This window comes from Kogia breviceps, chromosome 12 (assembly GCF_026419965.1).
Source record: "Kogia breviceps isolate mKogBre1 chromosome 12, mKogBre1 haplotype 1, whole genome shotgun sequence".
In the NCBI taxonomy this organism is placed as follows: domain Eukaryota; kingdom Metazoa; phylum Chordata; class Mammalia; order Artiodactyla; family Physeteridae; genus Kogia; species Kogia breviceps.
Genome location: NC_081321.1, coordinates 20,213,259 through 20,227,712, shown reverse-complemented (window position 1 = coordinate 20,227,712; position 14,454 = coordinate 20,213,259). Strand labels below are relative to the sequence as shown.

Here is a 14,454-nt window from a genome sequence, read left to right as displayed (position 1 = left end):
ACAGGTCATTTGGATGCACCCAATGTACTTTTTCTGTCTCAGTGATCCCACCTACCAAGGGAAATACACTTAGACTGCTTCATTATTAAAACATTCTAAAAAAAAACCCCAAGATGGGGAAGTGGGCACTGATATAGACACTTTTTCCCTGGCCAAGTGTTTTGCTGAACTGATGAGTTTTCAATTTTCCTTTTAAGGGCATTGGAGGGTACTTCATATGCTCTGTGCCAATTCAGTTCATGGAAATTAAGACTTAAAAAAAAAAAAATCAGCATTACCTTTGGGGTCTGGATGAATGCCCTCCTAAAACATTTTTTGGCCTGTCTAAAAATGCAATTTCTAGAATAATCAGATATACAACCCTTTAAAAAGTCCTCCTTAATTTTGTACTCGTGTTTCCTTCTATTCGATGATAAAAGAGAAAGAAAAATAACAACTTACTTTCATGGCAAACTGGATACATGTCCGTTCGTCAACTTGATAGGAGACACAAAGCATAAACAAACCAAGATAGGCCACTAAGCAGACCTGCAATGGAGAACAGGGACGAAAGGTTATTATCCAGGAAAGCCGTGCATTCTAATGACATCAATCTCAGCGTCTTTCACCAGTAACATCCTTGTTAGCAAGGTGTTCATTTCATTTGCTTATCTTTATGTGCTATTTTTTTCTCAGCTTGTGGAACAGAGTTTTAAAAATAGGAAAATCCATTTATTTCAATTTAGCCAGTATTTATTAAGTCCTTTTGATGTGCCAGGTGCTGTACAAGGTCCTTCAGTGCATACAATGATGAACAAAATTTCCTCCACCTCAGTAACTGTATGGTCCAGGCCAGGCCATGATAAGTGCATGCACTATTCTAAGGCAGGGCATTCTGTGTCAAATGCTATTCAGAGAAGTACAAAAAGAAGAAAAAAATAACATTGAATTGGGCAATTAAAAAAGCCTTCACTAAAGAGGTGGATTTGAAATGGTCCTTGAAAGGGATGGTGATAATAATAATGGTCACTACCACTTACTGAATACTTACTTTGTGCTTGGGCTCTTCTAAGGCCTTTGTATGGATTTCTTCAAGTAATCAGCACAAAACCCTATGAAGTAGGTGCTATTATGATCCTCACATTATAAGTGAGGAAACGGAAGCACAAAGCTAGTAAATGATGGAAGCCGCCCTCAAACCAGGTAGCTTGGGTACAACAGTACGAGCGCAGGCGGACGCAGGACTGTGTGTGGAAAGAATAGCAAACATGTATCTACAGTTGAAATAACGAAATATAGAGCAGAAAATGTAGGTGGAAAGTCTGGGGATGTAGAAGTGATTTAGGAAGTAGCAGGGTTCCCTTGAACATTTCTGAGCCAGGGAATGACATGATTCAAGACATGCTTCTGGAAAATGAGCAGTGGTGTTGGGTGGGTTGGCGGTGAGAACATCAGAATCTTATTTTACTAATCGAAGCAAGATTAATCTATCAGGTCAACCAGAGCTCAGGGGGTGGGGGACAAAGTCAGAGAAAGAGGTGAGAGGAAAGGTGTAGTAAAAGTAAAATGTATACAAGTTGGTTATTGCATGACCAGTGGGAGGACACCGGAGTGGGAGAAACAGAAAGCCATCTCCAAGTTCCTGAGTGTCAGTGATGGAAAGAGTGGGGGAGGGGCGCAACTGACCCAATAAGAAGCCCGCGCACTGCAACGAAGAGTAGCCCCTGCTTGCCACAACTAGAGAAATCCCATGCGTAGCAACGAAGACCCAACACAACCGAATAAAAATAAATTTATTTTAAAAAACCAAAAAACAAAAAACTGAAGGCTTATCATCAAAAAATCTAGAAACAATAAATGCTGGAGAGGGTGTGGAGAAAAGGGAAAAGGGAACCCTCTTGCACTGCTGGTGGGAATGTAAATTGATACAGCCACTATGGAGAACGGTATGGAGGTTCCTTAAAAAACTAAAGATAGAACTACCGTATGGTAGTTCAGCAATCCCACTACTGGGCATATATCCCGAGAAAACCATAATTCAAAAAGAGTCATGTACCAAAATGTTCATTGCAGCTCTATTTACAATAGCCAGGACATGGAAGCAACTTCAGTGTCCATCATAGGATGAATGGATAAAGAAGATGTGACACATATATACAATGGAATATTACTCAGCCATAAAAAGAAACGAAATTGAGATATTTGTAGTGAGGTGGATGGACCTAGCGTCTGTCATACAGAGTGAAGTAAGTCAGATAGAGAAAAACAAATACCGTATGCTAACACATATATATGGAATCTAAGGGAAAAAACAAAAGGTCATGAAGAACCTAGGGGTAAGATGGGAATAAAGACACAGATGTACTAGAGAATGGACTTGAGGATATGGGGAGGGGGAAGGGTAGGCTGGGACAAAGTGAGAGAGTGGCACGGACATATATACACTACCAAATGTAAATTAGATAGCTAGTGGTAAGCTGCCACATAGCAAAGGGATCAGCTTGGTGCTTTGTGACCACCTACAGGGTTGGGATAGGAAGGGTGGGAGGGAGACGCAAGAGGGAAGAGATATGGGAACATATGTATATGTATAACTGATTCACTTTGTTATAAAGCAGAAACTAACACACCATTGTAAAGCAATTATACTCCAATAAAGATGTTAAAAAAAAAAAAAACCTGAAGGCTTTATGGCCACGGGGAGGAAACCAGATTTCTCATGCCAGATTTAGGGTCTTGTTTTCTGTGTGGGCAGGACGTGGGCACACCAGGAAGACAGGGTGTTCTGGCTTCCCAGGGCAGGGAAGGAGGAGCTTTTGTTAATGAGTAGTGATACTCGCCAGGCCTCTCTGGAACAACATTCTTGGATTCTGGGCCAGGGCTTCCATTGGATATGGTGAGGTGAGGCCCATGGAAGAGGAAAAAGGCAGTTACATAAGATTTTCAAGAAGGCACCCATTGGACCAGGGGCAGACAGGTGGTATCACTGAACATAAAACCAGACAAGACCTGGGTGGCACTGGGAAAACTCGTTCTGAAAGGACAGCTAGCCCTGAAGAGCTTGTGAAGATTTAGTTCATGTACAGATGGATAATTATGTTGATAAGAAAAGCTTGAAAAGATTGTTTTAGTGAAAAATATCCCATCATTTTATTTTATTTTATTTTTTAATGTTGGGGGTAGGAGTTTATTAGTTATTTATTTTTGCTGTGTTGCGTCTTCGTTTCTGTGGGAGGGCTTTCTCTAGTTGTGGCAAGCGTGGGCCTCTCACTATCGCGGCCTCTCTTGTTGCGGAGCACAGGCTCCAGACGTGCAGGCTCAGTAGCTGTGGCTCACGGGCCCAGTTGCTCCGCGGCATGTGGGATCCTCCCAGACCAGGGCTCGAACCTGTGTCCCCTGCATTAGCAGGCAGATTCTCAACCACTGTGCCACCAGGGAAGCCCTATCCCATCATTTTAAACCTGTTTTTGGATGCATGTTTCTGCAATCTGTTTAGCAAGAAGAGAAAACCTAAGTCGCAAACTCCACATTCTGTCTAAAGATGTTCTTTGTCTGCTCAGAGTGAAGACTGCACTCTCTCTTGAGAGTTAGAAAGTTAAGCAGAGTTGAAATGTTCTCTGAATGTTAAATCCATTTCTAGATATACGAGTTCTGAGTCTTGTCACACTTTGTTTGTGTTATTCCTGCAGTGGTACATTTTGAGGATTGGCTTATTATGAAAAAAAAGTGAATGGTGGATGGACCCTGGTCTTGGAGAATTACCTACATATCATTTTTTCCCTTTTCATTTTGGCATAGCTAGAAGGTATCACCCTAAAACATTTTGTGGGAATGCGAATTATTGGTATTTACTTCGCTCCATGTCATATTTATATTCTGGTCTTGTGACATTCACACAACCTCCAATTTATTTGTTTTCTTCTTTTTGTTGTTGACAGAGCTGCTTGACAGGGCTATCTGGAGAATACAACCTCCCCTGTCAAATGTCTTTCAAGGTTTCTCTCCTCCTTCCAACCCCCCCTTTCATTTGTGTACCTGAAATGTGACTCTATTTCTGTTAGTTAATCAATGTTCACCTTTGTATTTAAAGCGCTTTATTTCAGTCAATATAGTAACAAGATGAACTCTCCTCTCATATTTGCACAGCCAACTGATCAACAAGAGATGTAGCAGAACTGTACATATTTCTCTGGATATTTCTTAACAGAATTTCTATGGGTTTTCACCTATTTAAAAGAATTTAAGGTATAGTATTAGAAATAACTTTCAACGAATGATAGATATATTGCAATATGTCAAATGAATGCAGTCTTACTCAGGAGAATTGCTTATGAATACATAGTTTATCAGAGATTTAAATGATATACAAAAGAATATTTCATGAGAGTCTATTAAAGGATGTTTATTGGATCAAGATTTCAGAAGTATGGGATAGAATATTTTAGCATAACTCAAGCATTTCTACTAGATTCTCATTGCCACTGCTTCTGGTAAGACAATGTCTAAGCTAGTGGTCCAGAGTTAGTTGGAGGGCTTGGTGAAAACTCCCTTATCTCCAGAATTTCTGATCCAATAGGTCTGGGGTGGAGACCGGGAATTTGCATTTCTAATAAATAAGGCCACACTTTGAGAAACACTAGTCTAAGCTGAAAACATAGTCTTCTAAATGCTGACGCCTACTATGGGTTTTGTCTGAACGGTTACGGGTTAGGAGTGATACACTGACTAGTGGAGTTTCCTATAGAAGTGTTGTTTATTATAAGTAATAATGGGATGTAACAACAATAGTTTCCCCATAAATAAATTTAGTCATAGCTATTGTAGCAAAATTCCTTAAAATTGGAGGGAAGGGTCTTCTCTGGTGGCGCAGTGGTTGAGAGTCCACCTGCCGATGCAGGGGACGCGGGTTCGCGCCCCGGTCCGGGAGGATCCCACGTGCCGCGGAGCGGCTGGGCCCGTGAGCCACGGCCGCTGAGCCTGCGCGTCCGGAGCCTGTGCTCCGCAACGGGAGAGGCCACAACAGTGAGAGGCCCGCGTACCGCAAAAAAAAAAAAAAAAAAATTGGAGGGAGAAAAATCCTTCGTCTTCATCACTTCTTAAATATGACCTCATTCTAGAGCCTGTGGCCTCGGCGAGTGTGGCTGATGGTTTGGGAGCATCTCTACATCATCACTTAGTGTGAAGTGGCACTCTGCTACCGATGACAGGCAAAGCCCACTCCACTGCAAGCCCAAGCAAAGCAACCATCCAAAACTGGACCATCTCTCCATCGGTGCGCTGGTAAACGTTTAACAACCAGCTGTAGGGGTGGGAGCTGCTATTTGTAGCGCTTGCTAATTTCCACGGTATAAATACTTCTACCTGTGCTGCCTTCAAGCCACCGATGTGAAGTCACTGAGCACAGGGTTGGGAAGAGATGTGTACAGTCAGCTTTCACGAGCCCATCAGAGGTGCCCTAGGCACCCCGCACCCCTACCACACTGCCTGCCCATTGGAGTCCCTCCTCTTAGTTTAGAAACATCTGGTTACCAAGTGGGATTGGTTTGTAACTAAAGAGTAAAGTTTGGCACATTACTCTTTATTAGTTGTTTGGAATCGCTGAAACCAGCCTACAGAATCAGTATAAAGGTGCAGGGGAGTGAGCCAGGGAATAATACTAGTACTCATTCCCTAACTTGTGACAATGCAGTTAAGAATCGTAGCAACGTAATCTCCGAGATCTTGTTATTCACGGCCACCCCAGTGAAGGTATCACTCCCCAGCTGAGTCGAGCTCAACAACTTTTATTCTGCTAGGCACTAGGAACATGCGGAATAAGATATGGTCATTGCTCTTTAGAAATTTACAGTTTAAGCCTCACTTTGCAGAGAAACTGAAGCACAGGAAAATTGATTGCCATGGGTAATGCCATCTGACCAGGCTAGGCCAGGTGTAAAAATGAGCAGCCCAGGGCAGCTCATTCAAATCCTTCCTTCCTGGTTACTCATCAAAATCTATCATGCTTTCTATAATGTAAGGGACATTGAATCAACTGTGATTTTTTTTTTCCCTGCTGTGCATAACTTTTTAAAGACAACAAAAAGTTTGGTGTTAACCAAACTTTTGGGTTTGTGTGTGTGTGTGTGTGTGTGGTATGCGGGCCTCTCACTGCCATAGCCTCTCCCGTTGCAGAGCACAGGCCCTGGACACGCGGCTCACGGGCCCAGCCGCTCCGCGGCACGTGGGATCTTCCCGGACCGGGGCACGAACCCGTGTCCCCTGCGTCGGCAGGCGGACTCTCAACCACTGCGCCACCAGGGAAGCCCTAACCAGATAGGATTTAAATATGGTAGAATGATGAAGTCATCCCTCCCCACATTTATTATTATTATTTATTATTATTACTTTAAATTGCATTTTAAGATAAAAGCAAGATAATAGGATTAAAAAATACTCTAATCAGATGAGTTAAGATAGGTTAGAATAACTCTCAAAAGCATGAAACATCAAGTAACAGTTCATTCAACTGGTGGTTACTGGTTCTTTAGCTTTGTTAAAACCAAGTCTAGAACTACAGTCAAGAAGACAGTGTTGCAGAGTGGAAGAAATGTGGGCTTTAGAGCCTGAATCTTGACCTGCTGCTTTACTAGCTAAATGATCTTGGACAAAGCAATTTAATTCTTCTTAGCCTTGGTTTCCTTATCTATGAAATGGAAACAATAATGCCTTCTTTTGATGGTTAATTCAAGGATTAATGATAGTGCAAGTAAAGGGTCTAGTATAATACCTTAACAAATAGCTGGAGAATAACTGGTAGTGATTACTACCATAATTATTATTGCAATGAGAGTCACTCATACATTTATTACAGTAGGCCAAATTTAGCATAAATTTCAGGGGTCAGAAATGTATTACCAATGTTTAGAATTGATAACACACATACTGTCTTGGTTACAAATATCGCATAGTCTACTTTTTATTAGCACCAATGGATACTTGGTGTGGTCTTTATATTTATGTAAGAAACACGAATCAGCAAGTCTAGATGGTTTGACATTTTAATGCTAATATTGAGCAGTTTTACATGCCAGGCATTAAACTAAGCTCTCTTTGTAAATTATCCCATTTGGTCTTCATAAAAATCCTTGACGTAGTCGCTGTTATTAGCCCACTTTATAGATGATGAAACTAAAGCTCAGAAAGGTTTTATGCTCGAGGTCACGTAGCAAATACAGAACTCTAAGCAGTACGTGTCCGAGTACAGAGCCTGGCTCTTAACCATTACACATCCCGGTCACCTCCCTGGAGGAATCTGGACAGCCCTATAAGTGAAGTGAGAACTGCAGGAATTTGGATAACTTTCCATCATCTGCTCCTCTCCTGTGCGGGATGGTAGGAAGCCCTGGTCCTGAGGTATCATGCGAAGACCAGTCTTTGAGATCCAGACACTGTCCAAGCTGAGGGAATGGGACACAGCCTTTGAGACTCAGTCTCATCATGTATAAAATAGAAAAAATAATACTTTATAATTTAAGGATCATAAGTAATGTGCCTGGAATGGTAGTAGGTATTATTTTTTCCATCGCATACGACCTCAAACTGTGCCAGCACAACTGACTCTGAAATTTGAGCTGAAATGAGTAATATATATAAATGTAGCCCTCTCTCACATCTTAGAAATAATCTCATTCTCTTCATTTAACAAGTTTTCATTGTGTATCTACCATGTGCCAGAAACTCTTTGAGACTCTGGAGATACCACAGTTAACAGAAGAGACCAAAGTCACTGCCTTGATAGCGCCAATGCTTTAAAGTGGAGAGGCAGGCCGTAAACAAAAGAATAAGTAGAAATATAATGTATCAGTCGTTGAGAAGAGTTATGGAGAGCATAGCACTTACCATCATAGCATCTTTTTTTTTTTTTTTTTTTTTTTTTTTTTTTTTTTTTTTTTTTTTTTTTGCGGTATGCGGGCCTCTCACTGTTGTGGCCTCTCCCATTGCGGAGCACAGGCTCCGGACGCGCAGGCCTAGCGGCCATGGCTCACGGGCTTAGTTGCTCCGCGGCATGTGGGATCTTCCCGGACCAGGGCACGAACCCGTGTCTCCTGCATCGGCAGGCGGATTCTCAACCACTGCGCCACCAGGGAAGCCCCATCATAGCATCTTTTTCACACAAACTGACATATAGTAAATAGCAAAATACAAACAATAAATCCTTAAGGTGATATGTTCTCCCTAAAAAATGAATTGGTAATCCTAGCAACCCCTTAAGAAAAGATGGTAGACTCAAGATTGTTTCTTATGAGAACCTTGTTGATTGTTATTCCAACAACACATATCCACTAGAAGCTGTCTAAGACCTCACAGGCTCTATAAAAGAGAACACATCCGTGACCCCAGAGCAGGGGCAACAGAGGGTACCTACAAAAAGGTTTACGGCAAAATGGGCTGCATCCAAAGGATAGAAACTGGGGCAGTGTATCTTAGCTCTGGATCTGACAGACCTAGGTTCAGAACCCACCTCCACCACTTTTTTGCCTTTGGCCTTGGACAAGTTAACCTCTTTGAGCCTCCGTTTCATTATCTGTGGGATGATAACCACAGTGCCTACTTCATAAACTGCTGTGAAGATTATATAAGACAGCATGTGTGGAAGGCTTATTATAGTACCAGCACATATGAAGCAGTCAATACTAATTTGTCAGATAAACGAATTCATTCATTGAGAGACTTGGGCTACTTTTGCTTTCATAGCAAGGACCCACTTTTCAAAAATCTCTCTAATAGGGCTTCCCTGGTGGCGCAGTGGTTGAGAATCCGCCTGCCGATGCAGGGGACGCAGGTTCGTGCCCTGGTCCGGGAAGATCCCGCATGCCGCGGAGCGGCTGGGCCCGTGAGCCGTGGCCGCGGAGCCTGCGCGTCCAGAGCCTGTGCTCCGCGACGGGAGAGGCCACAACAGTGAGAGGCCTGCGTACCACCAAAAAAAAAAAAAAAAAAAAAACTCTAATAATGTTAACATAAACAGTTTGCAAACACCTGAGAGTTATAAAACTTCTTTTTCTGCATCTCTTCCTTTCTGCTACAAGACTGTTTATTATCTACTACTCAGGAAATGCCAATCTTGGTAAACATACCAAGCTGTATATGCTTCTCTGATAACACTATTGTTGCTTTACAAAGATAAGCATTTAATTTCTGAAAACAAAATGCCATTCAGCTAAAAATATTTTCTATCCATAACAGATCCAAAATTAATATTACTTTTTTTTAAAAAGTGAAATTGTTTCAGCCAAACTTAGTGCACAGATATTAATAGGAAGCTCCAAAAGTGATAGGCATGTAAAAGTAAAGGTTCCAAATCAACCAGAGTTTATGGCAGAATTGAACATCAGGATGAGAGAGTAACACACTTATGGTCAATTAATCTACAACAAAAGAGGCAAGAATATACAATGGAGAAAAGACAGTCTCTTCAATAAGTGGTGCTGGGAAAACTGGACAGCTACATGTAAAAGAACGAAATTAGAACACTCCCTAACACCATACACAAAAATAAACTCAAAATGGACTAAAGACCTAAATGTAAGACCAGAAATGATAAAACTCCTAGAGGAAAACATAAGCAGAACACTCTTTGACATAAATCATAGCAATATTTTTTTGGATTTGTCTCCTAAAGCAAAGGAAATAAAAGCAAAAATGAACAAATGGCACCTAATCAAACTTAAAAGCTTTTGCACAACAAAGAAACCATTTACAAAGTGAAAAGACAACCTGCTTAATGGGAGAAAATATTTGCAAATGATACGGTGGATAAGGGGTTAACATCCAAAATATATAAACAGCTCATACAACTTAACATCAAACAAACAAACAACCCGATCAAAAAATGGACAGAAGACCTGAACAGACGTTTTTCCAAAGAGGAAATGCAGATAGCCAACAGGCACATAAGATGCTTAACATCACTAATTATCAGGGAAATACAAATCAAAACCACAATGATGTATCACCTCACACCTGTCAGAACGGCTGTCATCAAAGAGAACACAGATAACAAATGTTGGCAAGGATGTAGAGAAAAGGGAACTCTCCTACACTGCTGGTGGGAATGTAAATTGGTGCAGCCACTGTGGAAAACAGTATGGAGGTTTCTCAAAAAACTAAAAATAGAACTACCACATGATCCAGCAATTCCACTCCTGGGTATATATACGTGAAAAAAAAAACAAAACCACTAATTTGAAAAGATACATGCACCCCAGTGTTCACAGCAGCATTAAATACAATTGCCAAGATATGGAAGCAACCTAAGTGTCCATGAACAGATGAATGGTTAAAGAAGATGTGATACACACACACACACACACACACACACACACACACACACACACACACACACACACACAGAGGACTACTACTCAGCCATAAAAAAGAATGAAGTTTTGTCACTTGCAGAAACTTGGATGGGCTTGGAGGGTATTATGCTAGGTGAAATAAGTCAGAGAAAGACAAATACTACATGATAATCACTAATATGTAGAATCTAAATACAACAAACTAGGGAATATAACAAAAAGGAAGCAGACTCACAGATATAGAGAACAAACTACTGGTCACCAGTGGCGAGGCAGGGAGGGGGCAATCTAGGGGTAGGGGATTAAGATGTACAGACTATTATGTATAAAATCAGCTACAAGGATATATTGTACAATGCAGGGAATATAGCCAATATTTTATAATAACTATAACCTTTAAATTTGTGAATCACTACCTTTAAAAGTTGCGAATCACTATTTTGTACACCTGTAACTTATGTAATATTGTACATCACCTATACTTCAATAAAAATAAATTTCAACAAGAAAAAAAAAGATGAGGGGTAAACTGTAACTATCTGTCTCTAAACACTACAAACATCAGTATAAGCATTCAAACCTAGAACACTAATCATAATTTTGAAAAAATGTTTCTTCTTGGTTTTTATTAAACTAAGCTCAAAATAGCAGCTTCTTTTCTACTACAAATAAAACTATAGCTACCAACAACTTTTTATAGATAGTAAGTTTTGCTAAGGAGTGTTTTATTTGGCCTATAATATATTAGGAAGATATTCAATGCCTTTCCATCTGCCTTAGGAATCTACAACCCCAGAGCTTCATTGCTCTACTCTTTCTATTTTTATTTTTCCATTAGAGTAAAAGTTGCCAGTGAAGAGCTGCAGTACAGAAATACTCTCTTCATCTAAGGGTTAAATTCCGCTCGGCCCAGGAAGTTTGGGTTATGACACACATCCCCATCTGTGCATTTCTACATATTTCTTGGAGGGAACAATTTGGAATCTTTAGTTTGCAAATTAAGATTATTTTTTAAAGAAGCTGGTAGAGATCCAGGTCAAAATTTCTCAGCAAAAAGGTAATTCTAGATGACGAATTCTCTCACAGAAAATTATTTCTTTGCAGAGTCTAAAGAGAAAAGACACTTGCTGAACCACACCTAAGTTGAGCTCATCTATAACATCCCCTCAATCTTTTTCTTCTCCTTTGTTATTATCATTGTCCTTTTACCTGAGGAGTTGATACCTGACAGATCTATGTCTAATTACTGTAACTCTATGGGCTTTTCATATATGAGTATGTAAAGACATTCCAACTGAATCAAAATTAATGATTTATGTGCTAATGAACTGAATTAAAAAACAAAAGCAGGCCTATCGTCACCTAGAACTTTCTTAAATCTAGATCGCTTTGGAAAATAAATTGTAGAAATAAAATTTCTAAGAACTTATGAGGCAACTTCAGGAACTTTAGGAAATTATTACTCAGGCAATTGCCAGCAGCAGAGAAATGGATTCACCTGCTTTGCTGTGACAAAAGGTCTGATTGGTTGGTCAAGAAGTATGGAGTGTTAAGAAGCACTTACCAGAACGAAGTCCTTTGTTTGGTAAAATACATCCTTTCTAATTCCAAGTGGTGGGTTTTATCATGATTTGAAACTATCCAATAACCAGAATTTTATATCTATATCTTTATTTTGATATTAATATAGCTATATATCTTTATATATAATCTATCTTTACATATAGAAAGATTATATATGTATAATTCAGGATATATAGAAAGATAGACTTTATATATGTATTAAAAAATTTTTTTTAACCAATGTTGCATTGTACTTTGCATTGCTGTGTAGTTTAGGCAGATCTGTTGTACAAACACAAAAAGAGTGTGAAGGACAAAGTGACTGCCCTATTTCTTAGCACACATTTTGTTTTGCAGATGCACTTATACCTCTTATGTTGCTTTAGAAGATACTAGAAAACTATCCTGATGGAACTGATAAAAAGGAGTTGGAACTTGTGACCAGCGGCTAGATGAAGGGAGCCTGAATCCCTCAAATCCTATGGATATAGTGTGCTTTCCTTGATGTTCCTGCCAAAATAAGGCTGGAAAGCTAAGGAGATCTGCAAGAGATGTGCCAGCACAAAGTTGCTACAATTCCTAAGTTTCAAAAACCTTGCTTGGAAACGATTACAAATAGCTCATAATTTTAAACCAATGAATCTCACAACTGTTTCATCAAATCACTTACAGAAAACAGAAAAATCTGACAACTATCCTAGTACGTGACTTATCATGCAGACGTTCAAGTAGAATCCCTTTAGTTTGGGGTTTACTTTAACATTACAATGCAGATTTGCATATCTATGCTAAGATACACATTTTATAGGAACTGCTGGGAATTTTGCAGTTACACCCTCAAAAGGCTGAATTAGCACAAACAAAAGAATTGTGGAGCAATGAAGTTGGTTATGGATAAAAATTGGGCTTAATAGTCATAGGACAAGAATTGTGCCTTTGAGCTAAAATGTCCTTTTACTTCTTTATCATCCTGGTATAGTACTCTTTCTTCAACCATTTTGAATCCAGTCATATTCATTCTTCAAACTCTGCTCAAAGATCTTCTCTACCCAGAAAGGGTACTCTTTTTGCATTACCCACTTTGTATACATTAGCTCATTTATTCCCTAAAACAGTGTAATAAGAAAAAAAATTTACCTCATTTTATAGAACACTGTCACTTAGAGAGGTTAAGAAACTTTCAAGTTGATCCAAAGAAGATTTTTTTAAAGCATCAAGAGGTTCCATTTCTGCATAATATTAAGGACTAAATTATATGAAACCCTTCTCCCAAAAAACACTTTCAAATGCACTGAGCTTCTATAGGCTCCATGGCATAAATGTAGGCCCCTAAGTGGCTACACCCTTAAATGGCTATACCCTAAATGGCTACTAGAAAATAATTAATCCACTAGCACTAAAATTCATCAAGAAACTTGTTCTGTCTCAGCTGATGAGGTGGGGTAGAGGTTTTGAGAGTTTTCTGCTACTTGCACAGTCCTGGCAACTATGAAGATGAGAAAGTAGAAAGTAACATGAAAGTGGCCCTGAAAAAAACAACTGTTTTTTTCAACAAATAAATTGTAAGTGGGAGAGAGAGGGAAGGATGGAGGGAAGAAGAGAGAGAGAGAGAGAGAGAGAAGAGAGAAAAGGTAAATCTTTGAGAAAAGGAGATATAAGAAATATATGAACCAATTGCAGTTCGTGGATCTTACTGGGATCCTTATTTTGACAAACTGTGAAGAAATATTCATGAGTTAATCATGAATATTTGAACTCTGATTTGAACCTATTAAGAAATGGTTAACTTGTTAGGTGTGATTGCTATTTTATTTTTTAGTCTTCATCTTTTGACTTACATAGTGAAATATTTATAGATGAAATGATATAATATCCAGGATTTACTTCAAAATAATCCAGTGTGTGGTGAGTATGGAAGGAATACAGGAATATACAAATGAAGCAACATTGATCATCACTTAATAGTTATGGAAGCTGAGTGATGGGACCATAGGCATTCATTATACTATTTTATCTACTTTTGAGTATGCTTGAAATTTTCCCTAATAAATAGGTAAATTTAAGAAAAGGTGGCTCTTGGATCATGATACCATTGGGACACTTGGCAAGACAAACCATCTGGAAGGGTTACATCCTCAAGTAGCCCACACCGAATTATCACATATAAATCCTCTTAGAAAATGAACTCACAGACTAATTATAGCAAATATATGAAAAATCAATTCATGAGTGAAGGCCAGCACTCACACGCATATAAGTTTGTATGCATGTACACACACACATTCTCTCTCTCTCTCAGAATTACAGCCACATGAATTTCAAATAGCAGAACTAACAAATAGAGCCTATAAAAGTACTTTCAATACATAACTATATTATTTGTTTACAAAATATATATATTTTGTAAATATATATATAATATAAAATCGTTATATAATATAATGATTTTATATTATATATATGATTTGTAACTATTTTTTTACATAACCATGTACTGTGAACATATTTGAATAAATAAATAAACATATTAAAAAGTACATTCAAAATAAACAGATGTGAAAGAAGGAATTGAAAA

General features: G+C 39.0%; 1 protein-coding gene across 6 annotated transcripts in view; it reads right to left on the bottom strand.

Moving 5' to 3' along the window:
• SSPN (sarcospan) overlaps positions 1 to 14,454 on the bottom strand; it is a 91,739-nt gene that overhangs the window by 63,291 nt on the left and 13,994 nt on the right. For all 6 annotated transcript variants that reach the window (XM_067008931.1, XM_067008930.1, XM_067008933.1 and 3 more), the window contains exon 2: positions 442 to 528. In XM_067008931.1, coding sequence (XP_066865032.1) covers positions 442 to 528 — 87 coding nt within the window. The remainder of the gene's footprint in view (positions 1 to 441; positions 529 to 14,454) is intronic.